The sequence below is a fragment of the Patiria miniata genome, unplaced genomic scaffold, assembly GCF_015706575.1.
Source record: "Patiria miniata isolate m_02_andy unplaced genomic scaffold, ASM1570657v1 HiC_scaffold_26, whole genome shotgun sequence".
Classification (NCBI taxonomy): domain Eukaryota; kingdom Metazoa; phylum Echinodermata; class Asteroidea; order Valvatida; family Asterinidae; genus Patiria; species Patiria miniata.
In genome coordinates this window covers 9,096,797-9,113,252 of record NW_024037065.1, presented here as the reverse complement: position 1 = coordinate 9,113,252, position 16,456 = coordinate 9,096,797, and the positions used below count along the sequence as shown (strand labels likewise).

Here is a 16,456-nt window from a genome sequence, read left to right as displayed (position 1 = left end):
AAATCAGGACGACCCGAAGCGTCCGACCCGGCGGAAGACACCCTCCGCATTTTTCCACGGACGTGGAGCGATTTTGGCGCCGCGGGAGCCCGCGGTCTCGGATCCTTTCATGAGCAAACATCGTCTCGGAGGCCGAGTTAAACTCTCTCTTATATATATAGATATATACACAACCAAAGAAGTGACGTCTGGATACTACATTCTTTCCAATGTTTTAAGCAACTAATTTTTGAAAGCGGGATTTTCAAAAAATTCCTTTTTTTTTGACATGTGGTGGACACAATGAAAGGACGCCATTTAGGAATGGATGAAATCTTTTTAATTTCCCTAAAATGTACCGCCTCGAAATAGCGCCCCCTTTTGTGCCCGTATCTCGAAAAAGGTGTTTTTAACTCCCCCGCTATTTTATGGAAATATAGGATGGGAAAAATGTGTCAGAATGAAATACAAAACCTTTTAGCTCAAAAAGTGTGACTCAGAAAATAGCTGTTATTATGAACTATTTCTTGATTATATTATCTCATACAAATAAAATGAGCAAACGTTTAATATTTAACATAAAAACATGATTACAATGAAGATATTTTAGACAGATGCAAACATTATTTTCCAATATAGGGAAATTAAAATGGCCTCTACAATATAGACAAACATACAGTTTATTTATTATACGAGGATAACCAAACAATCATATTTTTGGATTAAAACAATTTAAAATGATCAATTTATGATGCACTTATGTAATTACACATTTTGTTCCTTTTTTTTCAAGTTAAATTTCAAATGCATTATTTGTAGCAGGCATCAATTTACTTTAAACTTAATTCATTTAAAAAGATATCCATATTTTACATTACAAATTGAGAGCATAGGCCTATTTTAAATCAGTGCCTCCTTATAAACGCAAGTCAAATGGGGTTATGCTAAAGTTGCTCATAACAATAATAGTAATAATTATATAAAACATTTATAGTGATTATTTTAATAATAATAATAATATGAAACATTTACAGTGCACCAGATTCACCTTTGCTCAAGGCGCAGAGAAACAAGAACTAATACAACAAAAACACTGCAAATAAACTCACGCGATCCCCCTGGCATGCTGGCAGTATTTATCAGTTAGTACGCACACTTTTCGGCAAGATTACCATATGCGAAGTTCACTAATTTTCCTCTGTATTGACTAACAAGCCCCCAGATAGCAATTTCATGTCATCAAAGTCAATTTGAGCAGTGAGAAAATACAAGCATTTTCTTAGAAAACACTTAGAATTTTTCAGTCCAATCTCATAGGGTTTGTACACAGGGTGTTGAGTGAACTTCGTATATGGAAATCTTTCCCACTTTCCAGTTGACCCAACCAAAATCACCAAAGGATTCATTTGACCCCTAGATGACCTTTGACCTCAAATGTCTCAAGTCATCTTAAGTCCCCCTACCCAAAGATTATTGTCACCAAGTTTGGTTAAGATTTAAGCATGACTCTTCATATGACAGCACTTTTCAGTTTACCTAATCAAAAACAATAATGACCTCTTTTGACCCCTAGATAACCTTAGACCTCAAATGTCTAAGGCCATCTGAAGTCCCCTACCCAGAGATTATTGCCACCAGGTTTGGTTGAGATTGAAGTCTGACTTTTCATATGACAGCACTAAACAGTTAAACTAAAATGGAGTACATGGACGTTTGTTTATGGTGTGAATCGAGGATTTCTATTGTTCCTCTTCCCTTTTTCTTTGTTTATACTCTTTTTTGCAACAGCTCTCATTGGTCAAGTCCTCAATCAAGTGTGTATTTGCCTGCAATCGGGGACCGATTATATCGTCTCTCTTTTGTTTGTGCTCTAACGTTTTAGGAAGACCTCCCATATGTTTTGCACACGAATCCAAATTTGGTACCTCTCGGGAATTGGGAACCCTATTGTCCTCTATTGTTCAACGTCCCCTATTGAATGTAGAAACAAACTCACATACACAGAAAGTATACACTATCGCAAGATCCCCCTTTCTTGACTAAAGCCAGGGGTATAAAAACGGAAGGGAACACTAAGATACACACAAATGAAAATTACATGAAGATGAAACAGCAAAGCAAAATGGGAATGAATTCAAAATGGACGAGCTAATGAAATGCTGCTAGAAAGGTGGGTCTTCAGAGCACATTTTAAACTCTTGGGAAGTAGAAATATCACGAATATGTTGAGGACTTTTGTTCCATAACATAGGTCCGGCATAAATTGCTTTTAATTAATGTTTGTGTTTGTGCACTTAATTTTTGTTTGCCTCATTCTAAATGTTTCCAGAATTTGAAATATAAATCTTCAACCATTCGTACCATGCGGCTACTGTTTCATGACTTCCCCAGGCCAGACGCCTGATATGTCAATATTATGTTAACACTATAGCCTAGGTCTTTATTTCTGAAAAGGACCAGCATCGACAAACATCATCAGGTCCTCTTTACTTTTTTAAAACTTAATGGGGTGATTATTCGAAGATTTTTTTTCGATCATAACCAAGAAAGCAGCCTTTTTTCGGATGTTAGGCCAAACAAAAAATAAGTCGGTCTCTGGTCAGCGCGCGCGTCGATTTTAATCATGCGCGTCAATCTTTTTTTTCTCCAAAATGTTCCGCGGTAGCTCCAACAGCGCCCTCTATTGCCGCACCTCCTCATTTTTTTTTTTTTTTACCAAAGAGCACCAAGGAATGGGAAATTGCACCAAAGCAAATGATCGAAAGCACCAAGGCAAATATGGAGGACATCAATGTACATGAGGACACCAAAAAAGCAAAATAGTACCCCACCTTGTCTGTACAATCCAAGCTTGAAAAAAAAAAGCAAAAAAAAAAAAAAAAAGCCGCGTTGCCGCGTCAATTCCGGAACTTTGGTATGACCAGAGACCGAATATATATTTTTTGGCCTTACTTTAGGTAATTCCGTATAAGAGAACCAATAAATAGTGCAGCTAAAACGCCTACTATCAGCACAACCTCAAATGGGCTGGGGCCACGTGGATCCCTTGACGGTTCTGGGGCAACACGAGGGTGTGTCATGGCTTTTCTACGTTGGTGGTGAAGGATTGTGGTTTCGGGAAATCTAGCTAGCGTGCGTTGGGGAAATTTCGCAGATCTTTTGGCGGATGAAAATATCAAAGGCGGGTTATTAAAGGAATGTGGAGAATAGCTGTAAAACTCGTAGTTGATATTCAGACTGGGTATCGCCGGGTACTTCTTGCGGAATAACTGGATGTTGACGTCACAGCTACGCATGGGACTGAAGTCAAGAAGGCGGCAGTACTTTCTGATGGTGGGCGAGTACGCACCGGATGGCACGGTTTTGATACCGCGGGATTCGTACACTACTTCGAGACCAACTCGCAACGCGAACTCCCGCCGAAACTGGTTGTCCCCATCGTTGTTGTTATCGATGTACAGCACGAAGCAGCCCGGCTTCAGCTCGCGAAGAATTTTGCGAAGGAAATCGCCCCCACTTTGGTAGGAGGCTCTGAAGAAAGCAGACATAGCCGAGAACGACTTCACGAGGGTAAGCATGTCGGCCTCTCGGATGAAGTCCCGCACTTCGGTAGAAACTGTTGTGTCTCGGACGACGTCACACTTCTGGTAGGCAACCTTGAAGTCCCCGGGAATGCAAGTGTGGATTCTGTCCCAGGTTTCTTTCCAGTTGGGGTACAGATCCAGGACCAGGCACCTCAGCGCAGACGGGAACATTTGGTTCAGACGAAGGAAGGTGGTCAGGCCAAGCAGGTCCGATCCAGGCCCGCCCCCGATGCTGCAAACCTTCAAGTTGTATTTGTAACGCCAATCTGCTGAGATCTCGGAAAGATTGCTTTGGAGAGATGAGAACACGATGTTGCAGTGGTGCATCAGGTACAGAAACACATAAGCGCAACGGTTGGCTGCATCATCCCAGTCAGACCGAATGTAGGGACTTGATAACCCCTTCTTGTACACCTGAGAAATGCTTCTTAGTGATTGTTTGACTTCATCACTTTTGAATTCTGCGCTCAAATATCTAGGAACCTGGTAGCTGGGAACCTGGTCTAGAAGGTCGTCCAGCACGTCCGTCAGTACGCTACGGAAAAATTCTCCTGCCCTTTCATGTTTTTCCATTTTGAAGCGTTCACTGTAGGGTGACACAAAATACACCAGATTGGTAATAATAGTTAGTGTTCACCAGACTTGTATGACTCGTGATTCGGAATCAAGTCCAACTGGAGCCCCATTTTCAGTGACTCGACTTGGACTCCAGTCACAATGACAAATGACTCGGACTCGGACTCGACCCTTCGGAGTCGGACTTAGACTCGAACTCGACCTACGTGACTCGGGACTCGACCAAAATTACCAATTATTTTGAAGGATCATCTCCTGAGTAAGTGACATGCGGTGCAGATGAAACGCATCTAAGTACTGTACATACACAGCGAGTGCGGCTGGCTAATTGTTTCCTATATATTGGTTTGGAAAATCAATGTATCAATACATGTATCCCAGCGCCCACACTTGACATTGCGATAAATGCAAGGTTGATAGTGTTTCCACCAGATTATCCTTTCCAGAAACTGGTGACTTGCTTGATTTGACATGATATACATGTATTTCTAGTTCATTAAATTAGAGAAAAGCTGTCAAAAAGGGGGATATTCTTTTACGCTGTGAGGTTTTAGCAGTACCTCAAAACGTATTTCCGATATCTATTAAAGGTAACTCGTGGCTCAGACTCGGACTCGACCGTTGTGACTCGTGACTCGGACTCGAGAGAGTCAGACTCGAGAGGTGACTCGGACTCGATGTTTGGTGACTCGAATACAAGTCTGGTGTTCACAAACTGAAAGAGACTAAGAGAATGAATCTTAATACAATAATAGTTTGTTGGATGGGTTCTGTCCGTCGTGATTGTTGGTATAATTTACCTTGTTCATTTTTCTCTATTGAATGTACGTTATGATTTTTCTTTGTTTTAAAAAAGTAGAATTGTTTATCATTTTAATAATCACTGTGCATTTTATGTTCTTTTGAGATACATTACTATCGGTACTTTTACATGTATAACCAGGCATAGCCAGTCAGGAAATGGGAACTGAGAGTACGAATAATGTTTCTCCAAATCATAAACCTCTACCAGACTGCCAAAGAAAATTTGATGGTGACAAGGAATAATTGTCCTGAAAAGATCAAACCTCTTGAAATATTCGCACACGGTTCTAATTTCATCTGCAGAAAGTAAACATTACATTTTGTTCTTGGTTTGTTGAACTGTATAAGCCTGTTTTTACATCAGTGCCCTTTTCAACGGGAAGTTTTATGCAACAAAAACATTTAAGTTGTGTGGCAAATTGATAGGAAGAAACCTGCATCACTCCACTCGACAAAGCATTCTAAAAAAAAAAGTACCAACCAAAATACGACTCGCATTGGTTTTTTTCCACCTCGTGGGTTTTGCTCACGCCGTAAATGTAAGTCGTATTGAGTTGACGACTTACATTTTCGAGGTGAAAAACATCCCCATTTTTTCCATCGGAGCAGCGTATTCCGTTTAGGACTGTGCAATCGTTAGGGGGAATTGTCATTCTGACTTCCTGGTTTGATAATGCGCACATCTAATGATACTCGAAAGTTCAATGTCGTAACCTCTATGTGTGCATAATGTATACCCTCCGACCTCACGCATATTGGGTGTGTTGGAGTAGCTCACACGGATCGACTCGGGTAAAGGCAGACGGGTTAGCTACGACAGCCGGGCTAATCAGGCGAACGCTCATGAACCACGTACAGGCCATAACGCTCCTCGCTCGTAATGTCTGTACCAGCCGCGTCCTTAACCACTGACAACAAGTCCCGTTTCAAACTGGGTCTTATTTTGAGATTAACTGATTTTCAGTCAATTGCAAAGCTACAAAAAAAAAACACATTGGGCTGGAATTGTTACCTCTGAAGTCGCAATAAATAATTACCTTTAGACTTCAAGTAAAGTTTATTTCACTTGAGATTTCTGCTGTCCGGCTGCCATATTTGTCCGTTTCTTGGAATGAACATTTAACGCATGCGCGTGACGTATTCCACTACTGACTCTGCATGCTCCACCAGCAGTGTCTGTGCTGACCCAGGTGAGCCCCGAGAACCCAATCGATCTGCGCACCCTGCAGGATGTGTGATCTGGGTTATATAGCTACTCGAACGCACCATTAAAACCCTCCTATGCAAATGTACATTCTGTGCCAAGTAGTCCTTTCAGTCAAAATCAAACAAGTACTGCATGCTTTTAATGCGCCTATTAATTTTTTGTTCACTCTGATGTAGCGATTTTGCTACAGATTTTGATCGAGATTATCTTTACATCCAGGACAAAAATTTCCAAAGTTAAGGTTCTTAGTCGTAGAGCAACTCATACCTTTTCGAAAAAAAACGTTCTTTGGTCTCAATATTTTCATCCATCTGGCCAAAATACGACTTTCAGTCATCATCTTCCACAAATATCAGCCCGAAAATGTCCTCCATGCGATTTCAAAATGGCGGCCGCGTTGTAATGTATGCATTATGCGGGCGCGCTTGGGCAAGATAATGAATATGCATTATTTAGTTCATGACCTCGTGTTTGTATGGCCAGCCGCGCCGCGCGCCAGACAAACGTCATAAACTATGATGCATATTCATTATCTTGCCCAAGCATGCCTGCATAATGCAACATTACAACGCGGCCGCCATTTTGAAATCGCATGGAGGACATTTTCAGGACGATATTTGTGGAAGATGATGACTGAAAGTCGTCTTTTGGCCAGATGGATGAAAATTTTGGGACCAAAGAACGTTTTTTTCAAAAAGGTATGAGTTCCTCTACGACTAGGAACCTTAACTTTGGATATTTCTGTCCTGGACGAGAAGATAATCTCGATCAAAATCTGTAGCAAAATCGCTACATCAGAGTGAAAAAAAATTCAGTCTGTGGGGAAGCATTGAGCGTCTGGCCGTACTACAGAGCTTGCGATAGTACTGTACGGCCAGACGCAGTCGGGCTAAGTGTCAGTGCTAATCGTGCTGGTTTGGCTTTGTACACTTGTCTTGTCAGCATATTGTAGGCATATGAATTTCGCATTTACTGGAGAGATTGTGTTTCTTTTATCCATTTTGGATATTCACATATGGTTTAACGTTAAATCAGTTTGCTTGTGGATTTGCTAATAATAATACCACTTGGACCACTCACGCATTACACAATGTAATCAGCAAAGAAAATACTACACTTACAACATCCAATCCAGATCCATGCTGTAGTTGAGTCTCCAACAAAAGCCGGCCAGTTAGTTGAGAGTATATAACATAAATACTGCTGATTTATGCATCCGCCGTGTTGTGATGAAACATAAGGTGCGACGGTGAGCAATATTATTGCTCACTTTCGCACGGGGAAACCCCAAAACACATAGCCTTGTCTCCTGCCGTTTAACATTAAGGCTCCCATAAAAACGCATGATGGCTAAAGTCAACACACGGTCTAAAACCCCGAAGAAAGACCAGCGTTGGCTGTCTCGTTTCTCCGGGTATGGAGTGCCGATAGTTACAAATATTAAATGTATTTAACTTGTGAGTATATCCTAATGGCATACATTTTCATCATACAAGGCGCTTGATTTTTTTTATTGAACGACATTTCTCAGATTTTATAATAATTCATGGGAATTTCCAATTTTTTTTAATCCCCAATACATGTGTATTTGATAAAGAAAAAATCTCGCGGCCCTCTAAAAATGACTTGATTCGGGTAAAACTTTTCTTTTTGAGCCTTAATCTCATTCTTGTTTTCCAGTCTAGAGCTGCATCTTAAGAAAATAGATGTGGGACTGATTTTTTAAAGGAAAAAAGGAACAGTTTGCAACTTTGCAGGGGCCTTATTCATCATCCACGACAACCACGTGGATATATTACATGATGCAAATAATATACAATCAGCGGTACCCGCTGCTACATCAGATTCGAACCAGCCAGCCGACCCCGGTCAAGCTCGGTGGTCGAGTGGTATCTGCACAAGTAAGCGACAGGAGGTCGTGGGTTCGAGTCCAACCCAAGTAGTTTGTGAATTGTTCTCACAATAAAATACATTCAGCTGTACCCGCTGTTAATATCAGATCCGAATAAGCCAGCCGACCCAATCACTCGGGACAATGTAATATTCAATAAAGATATGTCGGTGAAGGAAAAAATCCAATATTATAAGCCTTATTTTAGATATCAAAACATTTGAAGACATGGGAAACCAGCTGTGGGGTACGATCATGTTATCTGTGGGGTTGTTCCAATGTTGGGAAATTGGCCGCTAGTTGACAACTCTTAGGACTTCAATAATTGCAGGCATACACGCTGTTTAAAATTAACAATATAACCAAAAATGTTAAGTACAGTTGTATATTTTGATCTGCTCCCAATTAAATTCGCATACAACAATGTTCATTGTGATAGTTTCCACTTGATTTTTTTTCATGCGTTACAAAACCTACTCTGGAGACTAATACATGGAGGAAGGCTATTATTAGAGATCAAGGCAACAATGTCACAATGAGTCATAGGTTGCAGATTGCAGGTTTTTCTCAAAGCCTTTCTCCATAAAATTTCAGCGAGAGCGACACAAACGTGTTTACAATCCAGAAAATCGATTCACATGCACAATCCGGAAGCCGAAACAAGATATTTTCCTCTTTTTAACCGAAGGCTCTTCTAAATTCGTTTCATACAAATAAGAACACGGCTACATGCATAATAAAATGCGATGATCACGGTGCTTATTACGCCTAAATGAAGGTCTTATCAACGATTACGCCACAAACTGATCAAGAGAAGAGCTCCAACACCAACTCCAAGAATAATGCCGGCCTCCGTCCAAGACAAACCCTCGTTATCATGCGAGGTGCTTCTCGGTATCCCCGGTTCACGGTAGTTGTATGAGTAGTCTTGGGAACGATACTGGTGACTCGGACGCGGTGGGGTCTGGGAGCGTCGAGCTGTGGACGAGGAGGGTCTGTTATGTATGGTGCTTCTGACAGCCTCTACTTCTTGGGAACGATGTTGGTGACTCGGATGCTGTGGGGCCTTGGCGCGTTGAGCTGTGGACGAGGAGGGTCTTTCGGGTATGGTGCTTCTGAGAACTTCCACCGGTACCTTCTTGCGAAACAGTTGGATGATCACATCACACGTACGCATTGGTTGGCATTCCAGAAGCCGACAATACTTTTTTATGGTTTGTGAATACGTACCTCTTGGCACAGTTTGTGCACCGCGGCGTTCAAATACCAGTTCCAGACCAACCCGGGATGCAAACTCCTGCTGAAAATGACCGTCGCTTACGTGTTCGTTGTCGATGAACAGCACAAAGCACCCCGGCTTTATATCACGGAGGAACGACCGGAGGAGATTGCCGCGCCTTGAGTCTTTTCGGAAGAAAGCGGATACCGCTGAAAAAGATTTCACAAAGGTGAGCATGTCAGCCTGTTTGATGAACTCCCGTACATCATTTAGAACCAATGTGTCGTTAACAACATTGCATGGTCGGTAAGCCACACCAACTCTGTCTGGGCATGGTATGTATTCCGAGATTGACATCCACGCGTCTTCCCAGCTAGGATACAGATCCAAGACCAGACACTCCAGCTTAGACGGGAAGATGTTGTTCTCACGGAGGAAGGTAGTCAGACCAACCAGGTCCGATCCAGGTCCTCCACCGATGCAGCACACCTTCAAGTTGCTCTTTCTCCGCCAAGCAGTCAAGATTTCTTCGGAGTTGATCTGAAGGGAGGTGCACACAAGATGGCAGTGCTGTAGCAAGTACAGGAATACATAGGCGCAGCGGTTGGCCGGATCATTCCAGTCAGTTCGATACTGGGACGAGGCACAAGAGAGTCTCTTTTGGTAGATTTCCCGGATACTTCCCAACGACTCTTTGATTCGGTCAGTCTTTGATGACCCATCCACTTGAGATAGAAGGTCATCGAGGACATTCGTCAAAAGACCACGGGCAAAGTCAGCAGCATGATGGACCTGAGGTGAATCCATTCTAACGATTCTGCGATCTTATTCTTAGTCATCAAAGAAGCAAACTTGGGATAATAAAAGCTTGCTCTCCGTTTTTGCACCACTGACGGAATGGCTTCATAATCAAGTGCATAGGCCTATAGTTAGTGCAGAGATACAAAGTTACGTTCATACGGACAATATTAATAGTTGTTCATTAACATTCAGGACTTTGGATCCAACGGCACTGTATTAATATGTTCTTTATCAGATTGCATGACAAAGTACATAATCAACAATATTGTCCGTTCCACTTCTAACTGCATTTGTGATATCACACATAATAACATTCAAAGATCAGTGTAGCCTACTTCACGAAAACGTGTACAGTTTTCTCCTTTAAGAATGCAGAGTAAAACTGAACCATATGCATTTTTGTGTGTGATTGAATGATTTTCAACCGCCAGATGTGATATACCATTACATTCATTACAACAACATCGAGTACTGTGCACAATTTGGTAAGTGGACTACGGTGTCATAATATTGATACACCACTGTTGAATTATTCTACGAATGTATGGAGCACCTTTCTTATTAAGATTGATAAAGCCGGCTGTGCCTAATAGTAATACCAGTTGCCTGATTTTGTCTATTTTGATAGTCACGGCGCCCCTTGAATTATGATCCGAGTGTTGGTGAGTTACCTGTGTAAAAGGCAAGGTACGGGTACAGGATTGAATTTTTGACTGTTTGTGACTGATAAAACAAAAGGAGGGTTAAGCCGGTCACATTCAATCCAGTCCTCAAATACCTTCGCCAAGACATAAATATATAACATATTAACAGACATAGTTCACTCGACTTTTTTTGCTCAAGTAGCTGTAGGCCTCCCTTGAGCACATTAAGGCCTATATATACGCCCGAGCATGTGCACACTATCATACGTCCATAATTTATGATCTTGACATCTGAACATCATCCCTCAGCACAGAGTGATGAATCATAGTGCTATATCTGTATTGCATGGGTTTTCCCCAGATAATGTTGCGAAATGGGCTCCGTAACTAGCTGCAACGCGTAGACATTACGTTTTAGTCATCGCGTGATGGCGATGTAGTCCGTATAAAAATGTACACAGTTACAACGAATCGTCATTTCATGCAATCCTCTCACTGAGAAGGGCTCACAATATGGCTCACAGTAATTGTGATCAGGTCAAAATGCTTTCCGTTTTGACTGAACTGGCTAAAAAAGATAAAGATTTAATGGATGCTTTGCGGGAATTTCTGAAAAATAAATGTGCAATAGTACATTTTGTCGACATCGTCGAAAACTATTTCAGACGTATTGACATCGATTCATCACTAGGGCTTTTTGTCCAGTTGATAACAGTGATGTACGGAAAACATCTTGGGGACACAAACACGAGACCCAACTGGAATGCTGTCAGTAACCGTCGTGCATACATCGCTCGATTCTTCATTATGCACTCCTACATGGTGTACTGTGGGTTACAGAAATCCCTCGCAGATCATCGGTGCATCATTGAGGACTGGGGGAGGCAAGGCCACTTTCACGTCTGCTGCATCGGCGGGGGACCTGGTTCGGACGTGGTTGGAGTGGTGAAGTTTCTTCAAGACAGCAAGCTGTTTACTCCTGCTGCCCGTTTCCAGTGCACGATACTCGATCTGTACGTGGACTGGAAAAACGAATGGGACATCATACAGAGGGCCAACTCCGATAAGCTCCCAGTGAACATGACATACTTACTAAGCGACATGAAATCGAAAGTCGCCTGCCTGAGCGCCGCTGGGCTGACTGCAATCCGATCAGCAGACATCGTCACCATGATCAAGTCATTCTCGCCCGTGGCTGCCTTCATAAGACGGGACCCCACCCACGGGAACCAGCTCCGACAGGTGTTCCAAGAGATGAAACCCGGCGCTGTGGTGCTGTACATCGACAACCGCTACGGCAGCCAACACGAGGAATTCCGCGGGATCGCTCGCTCGGGAGGTGTACGAGATTGTCTGTTTGAATGGCACGGAAAACTTGCCATGCCTACGTTGGGTGCGTCGGCTTCCATACGGAGCATTTCCAGCAGAAATGGTGTGAAGCCTAAGACCAGCTGCTTGGTATCGATAATGCTCCTGCGAAAATAATGTGACACTGGATCTTGCCATCTGGGTGGTTGACAATAATAGACACATTCTTCTTAAGACATCAGTTTGTTTTGTAATATATAACTGCCGTAATTATCATATAATATGCTTGGACTTTGTGGTTGATATTTTGGTGACCTTTGCTGGATGGAGAAACTGTGATTTTCATTGCTTCAGGTGCTTTGTAAGTAGAGCGATATAGAGAATTATTTCAAATTACATAAATAAATAAAATTCGGTATATTATCAATTGCATGTTCAGAAGATTGTTTCGTTAATTGTAAATACATTGTACATAACATTAATGTCAGACAACTTACCGGGTGTTTACCTTTTTACAAATGACAAGAAATGGTAGTACCGTGGTGCTTGTGGACTTGTATTATTTTTGTATAGTTACATTACTCCGTTTATTGAACTCGTATCCTCATAAGTATATGTACATGTATGTATCTATATAAAATAGTGCAATTAATTTTATTATATTTTATGTGGCCTTGTATTATTTTTTTATAGTTACATTACTCCGTTTATTGGAATCGTATCCTCATAAGTACATGTACATGTATGTATCTATATAAAATAGTGCAATTAATTTTATTATATTTTATGTGGACTTGTATTATTTTTGTATAGTTACATTACTCCGTTTATTGGACTCGTATCCTCATAAGTACATGTACATGTATGTATCTATAAAAAAAATGCAATTAATTTTATTATTTATTGCTAGTTTTCTTTAAGTCAGGTTAATTCCTACTGGTTTGACATTGACACAGTTATTTCGAATCTCAAATACTATTCCCACAAGTAATCGGTGATCACAGTGTAATTTTAAACTGTCATCCATTCCCGAGTGGATATGATAAAAGACCATTATAAAAAAGAATGTCTTTCCACTTCGACAAAGCGGCATAACTATATTAAGGTTAAACTGTTGGGATGCATCGGTTTTTCAAGGGGGCACTAAAGGCAAATGAAACAGTTTATTTTAATAGTGCAATGTAATGTTTTTAAATTTAAGATTTCAATTTGGGGGGGGGGGGGGGGGGGGTTGGGGCACGGACATCCGCTTGGGGATGTGCCCCTCGTTTCGTTACTGCTTACATGCCTTCTGGATACTTTTCAGGAAATTGATTCTAGGTACAACAGGTGTTTTTTTTAGGTTCTTTTTACTTTAACCTTAACATATTCAGAATTTTTTTCATCGATTAAGTAATATTGTATTTTTGTATTCAAGCTAAAGTATGTACAATTTACGAAAAAAATAAATTTTGTATTGTACTAAAATGCACACTTGTCTTTTATTCAACCTGTTTTATTGCTGTCAGTGTCGATAAGTTAATAGCTTAAATGGGCAGGCACATATTTTAGGACATGGAGACTTGGGCGTCGCCAGGATGTTTCTAGAGGGGGGCAAAGCACATTATTTCCAAAAACCATTGTACTTTCTCTATAGCATGTTCTCAATTTTTTTTTTTTTTCCGAGGGTGCATGGCGCAAGGGCGGATCCAGTGGGGGGGGGGGGGGGGGCAAAGGGGGCCATGCCCCCCCCCCAAAAACGAAACCAATTTTTTTTTTATGTGACATCGCAATAAAGGCAGGCAATGAGTACACCACCATCTTTTCCTCAAAAAAACATTGGTTAAAGTGGTCAGAAATTGCCTCAGATCGCACCACAGAGCATCTAGAATCCAAAAAAAAATTCGGGGCCCTTAAGCGGGCCCCGAACCCCACGCCGTAATTTTTTTGACCCACTTTTTTGGGGGACCAAATTTTTTTTTTTTTGGCCCCCCAAAAAATTGTGTTCTGGATCCGCCCTTGGCATGGCGGGGGACATTTGCCCACCCCACTCTGCATTGACACCCCTGCGGACGCCCAACGTTGTTATTGCAATCATGCGTGGAGAGGATAAACACAAATTACCAGATTTCCCTTTATCCATCGCGACTCTCTCGGAGCTGCATTGGGAATTATTTGTTCTGATTATGCATATAGCATTAATTTTACATCATGCATTGTGATATGACTCAATACATGCTCTCGCTTGGGAAATCCCCAAACGTCTAGCCTTACATCACCAGCCGCCATACACTGGCATCAGAAATAGTTACATGGCGCAAGTCAAAACGGTCTATAAATCCTCGAAGGAAGTCTAGCTTGCGGCGGATGTCTCTTTTCACACTCGCGGCATTGGATGGGAAAGGTCATGAGTGGCTTGTTTGATTAATATTCACTCATACCCGCAATAATGGGGAAAATCTGCAATCATATAACTCAATAAAATTAGACGGTCTTTGGATCCTATCATAATCTTTATCAAAGGTAAAACAACAATGGTACATGGATTGCATGGATGGGTGGAGGGAAAAACACAGTGACTACGCAATGACATTGGCCTTTCAAAAGGCGAATGCTGGGCGATTGCATATTTTTTTGTCATTTCTGTAATGAGGCTCGGGATTTCCCCAGAAGTTGAAACGCGGCGATGCGGTTTCGTTTAGGATATGAGGGAATGGGCTCAGTATAAAAACGTGTGCAGGCTTGGAATGACTCGCAGATAGAAAAGGAGTTCAAAATGGCCAGTGTTCAAGGATATTCGACCGATGCGTTCAAGGAACTGAATCGAACACTGAAAGGAATCTCGCTGTCTGTATCTTATATGCATCAGTTACTTCAAGTTACACTAGAAAACCTTGACGTGGCACATGCAGCAAAACATTTTGGCGACACCGCCGAAAGCTTTTTCAGCTGTATCGACACCGATGCTGGAATAGGGTCTTGTTGGAAGTCGATATCGGATATATACCGAAAATGTCTTAGGGACACAAGCAGGAGACCCGATTGGAGTAATGTCAGCAACCGTCGTGCATACATCGCGCGTTTCTTCATGATGCAATCCCACATGGTCTACTGTGGGTTACAGAAATCCCTCGCAGATCATAGATGCATCATTGAGGACTGGGGGAGGCAAGGCCACTTTCACGTCTGCTGCATCGGCGGGGGACCTGGTTCGGACGTGGTAGGAGTGGTGAAGTTTCTTCAAAACAGCAAGCTGTTTACTCCTGCTGCCCGTTTCCAGTGCACGATACTCGATCTGTACGTGGACTGGAAAAACGAATGGGACATCATACAGAGGGCCAACTCCGATAAGCTCCCAGTGAACATGACATACTTACTGAGCGACATGAAATCGAAAGTCGCCTGTCTGTGCGCCGCCGGGCTGACTGCAGTCCGATCAGCAGACATCGTCACCATGATCAAGTCATTCTCGCCCGTGGCTGCCTTCATAAGACGGGACCCCGCCCACGGGAACCAGCTCCGACAGGTGTTTCAAGAGATGAAACCCGGCGCTGTGGTGCTGTACATCGACAACCGCTACGGCAGCCAACACGAGGAATTCCGCGGGATCGCTCGCTCGGGAGGTGTACGAGATTGTCTGTTTGAATGGCACGGACAACTTGTCATGCCTACGTTGGGTGCCTCGGCTTCTGTGCGGCGCATTTCCGGCAAAATTGGAGTGGAGCCAATTACCAGCTGCTCGGTATCGATAATGCTCCTGCGAAAATAATGTGACAATGGATACTATCATCCGGGTGGTGGATTGAACAATACAGACATTGTTAGAAATCAATTAGTAATAGCTGATGTTATTATAACGATTTTTCTTCGTGGTTGATTTGGTGACATTAGACATTTGTGACATGTAAATCGTCTCGGACGTATCTTCGTTGTTTGAAATGCTACGTGAGTAAAAAGATAAGGAATTATTTAAAATTAAATCATAAAATTTTAAATTTGGTATAATTGGAATTGCAAACTGTACATAAAATTGATGTAGGAAAACTAACCGGAATATTTACCTTTTTACAAATTTACCAGAAGTGATCGATAGTACATTGTTGCAATAGCTTATCCGATTCGACATCATCATTCCATGGACTCGTATTCTTGAGAGCACAAAAATGTTGCAATTAATTTGAGTATTTATTGCTAGTAAAGTAAGGTTTCTTATTAATTTGAAAGGGGTACAAGTAAGTTGAATCTCAAATTATGTTTCCGAGTCATTTTCTGAGTGGAACTAGATAAAAAACCACTTTGCTACTGTCTTTCTATACAGCGGCGTACCTATATTCGAACCTTTGGGAGGAGGCACCTGGGGGGCATCGTTATTTTTCGAGGGGACACTAAGGGCAACTGAAACGTTTCACTTTTAATAGTGCACTTTTTTTCCAATTCAAGTTTTCAATTTTTTTTTTTTTGGGG

The 16,456-nt window shown here is 41.8% G+C and overlaps 2 protein-coding genes across 2 annotated transcripts; both read right to left on the bottom strand.

The window, feature by feature from the left end:
- Positions 1–2,873: 2,873 nt before the first annotated feature.
- Positions 2,874–4,145, bottom strand: LOC119733755. The gene has a single exon (XM_038207125.1). The coding sequence runs from the start codon at positions 4,134–4,136 to the stop codon at positions 2,928–2,930; it is 1,209 nt and encodes a 402-aa protein (XP_038063053.1). The 5' UTR covers positions 4,137–4,145; the 3' UTR covers positions 2,874–2,927.
- Positions 4,146–8,627: 4,482 nt separating this feature from the next.
- Positions 8,628–11,127, bottom strand: LOC119733937. Its single transcript, XM_038207298.1, has 2 exons — positions 11,117–11,127; positions 8,628–10,068 (listed from the first exon to the last, which is right to left on the bottom strand). Exons 1-2 carry the CDS (start codon positions 11,125–11,127, stop codon positions 8,826–8,828), a joined length of 1,254 nt encoding a protein of 417 aa, XP_038063226.1. The 3' UTR covers positions 8,628–8,825.
- Between the last annotated feature and the right edge of the window lie 5,329 nt (positions 11,128–16,456).

Coding starts and splice junctions, on each gene's coding strand:
- LOC119733755 (XM_038207125.1), bottom strand. CDS start 4,136: ATGGAAAAACATGAAAGGGCAGGAGAATTTTTCCGTAGCGTACTGACG.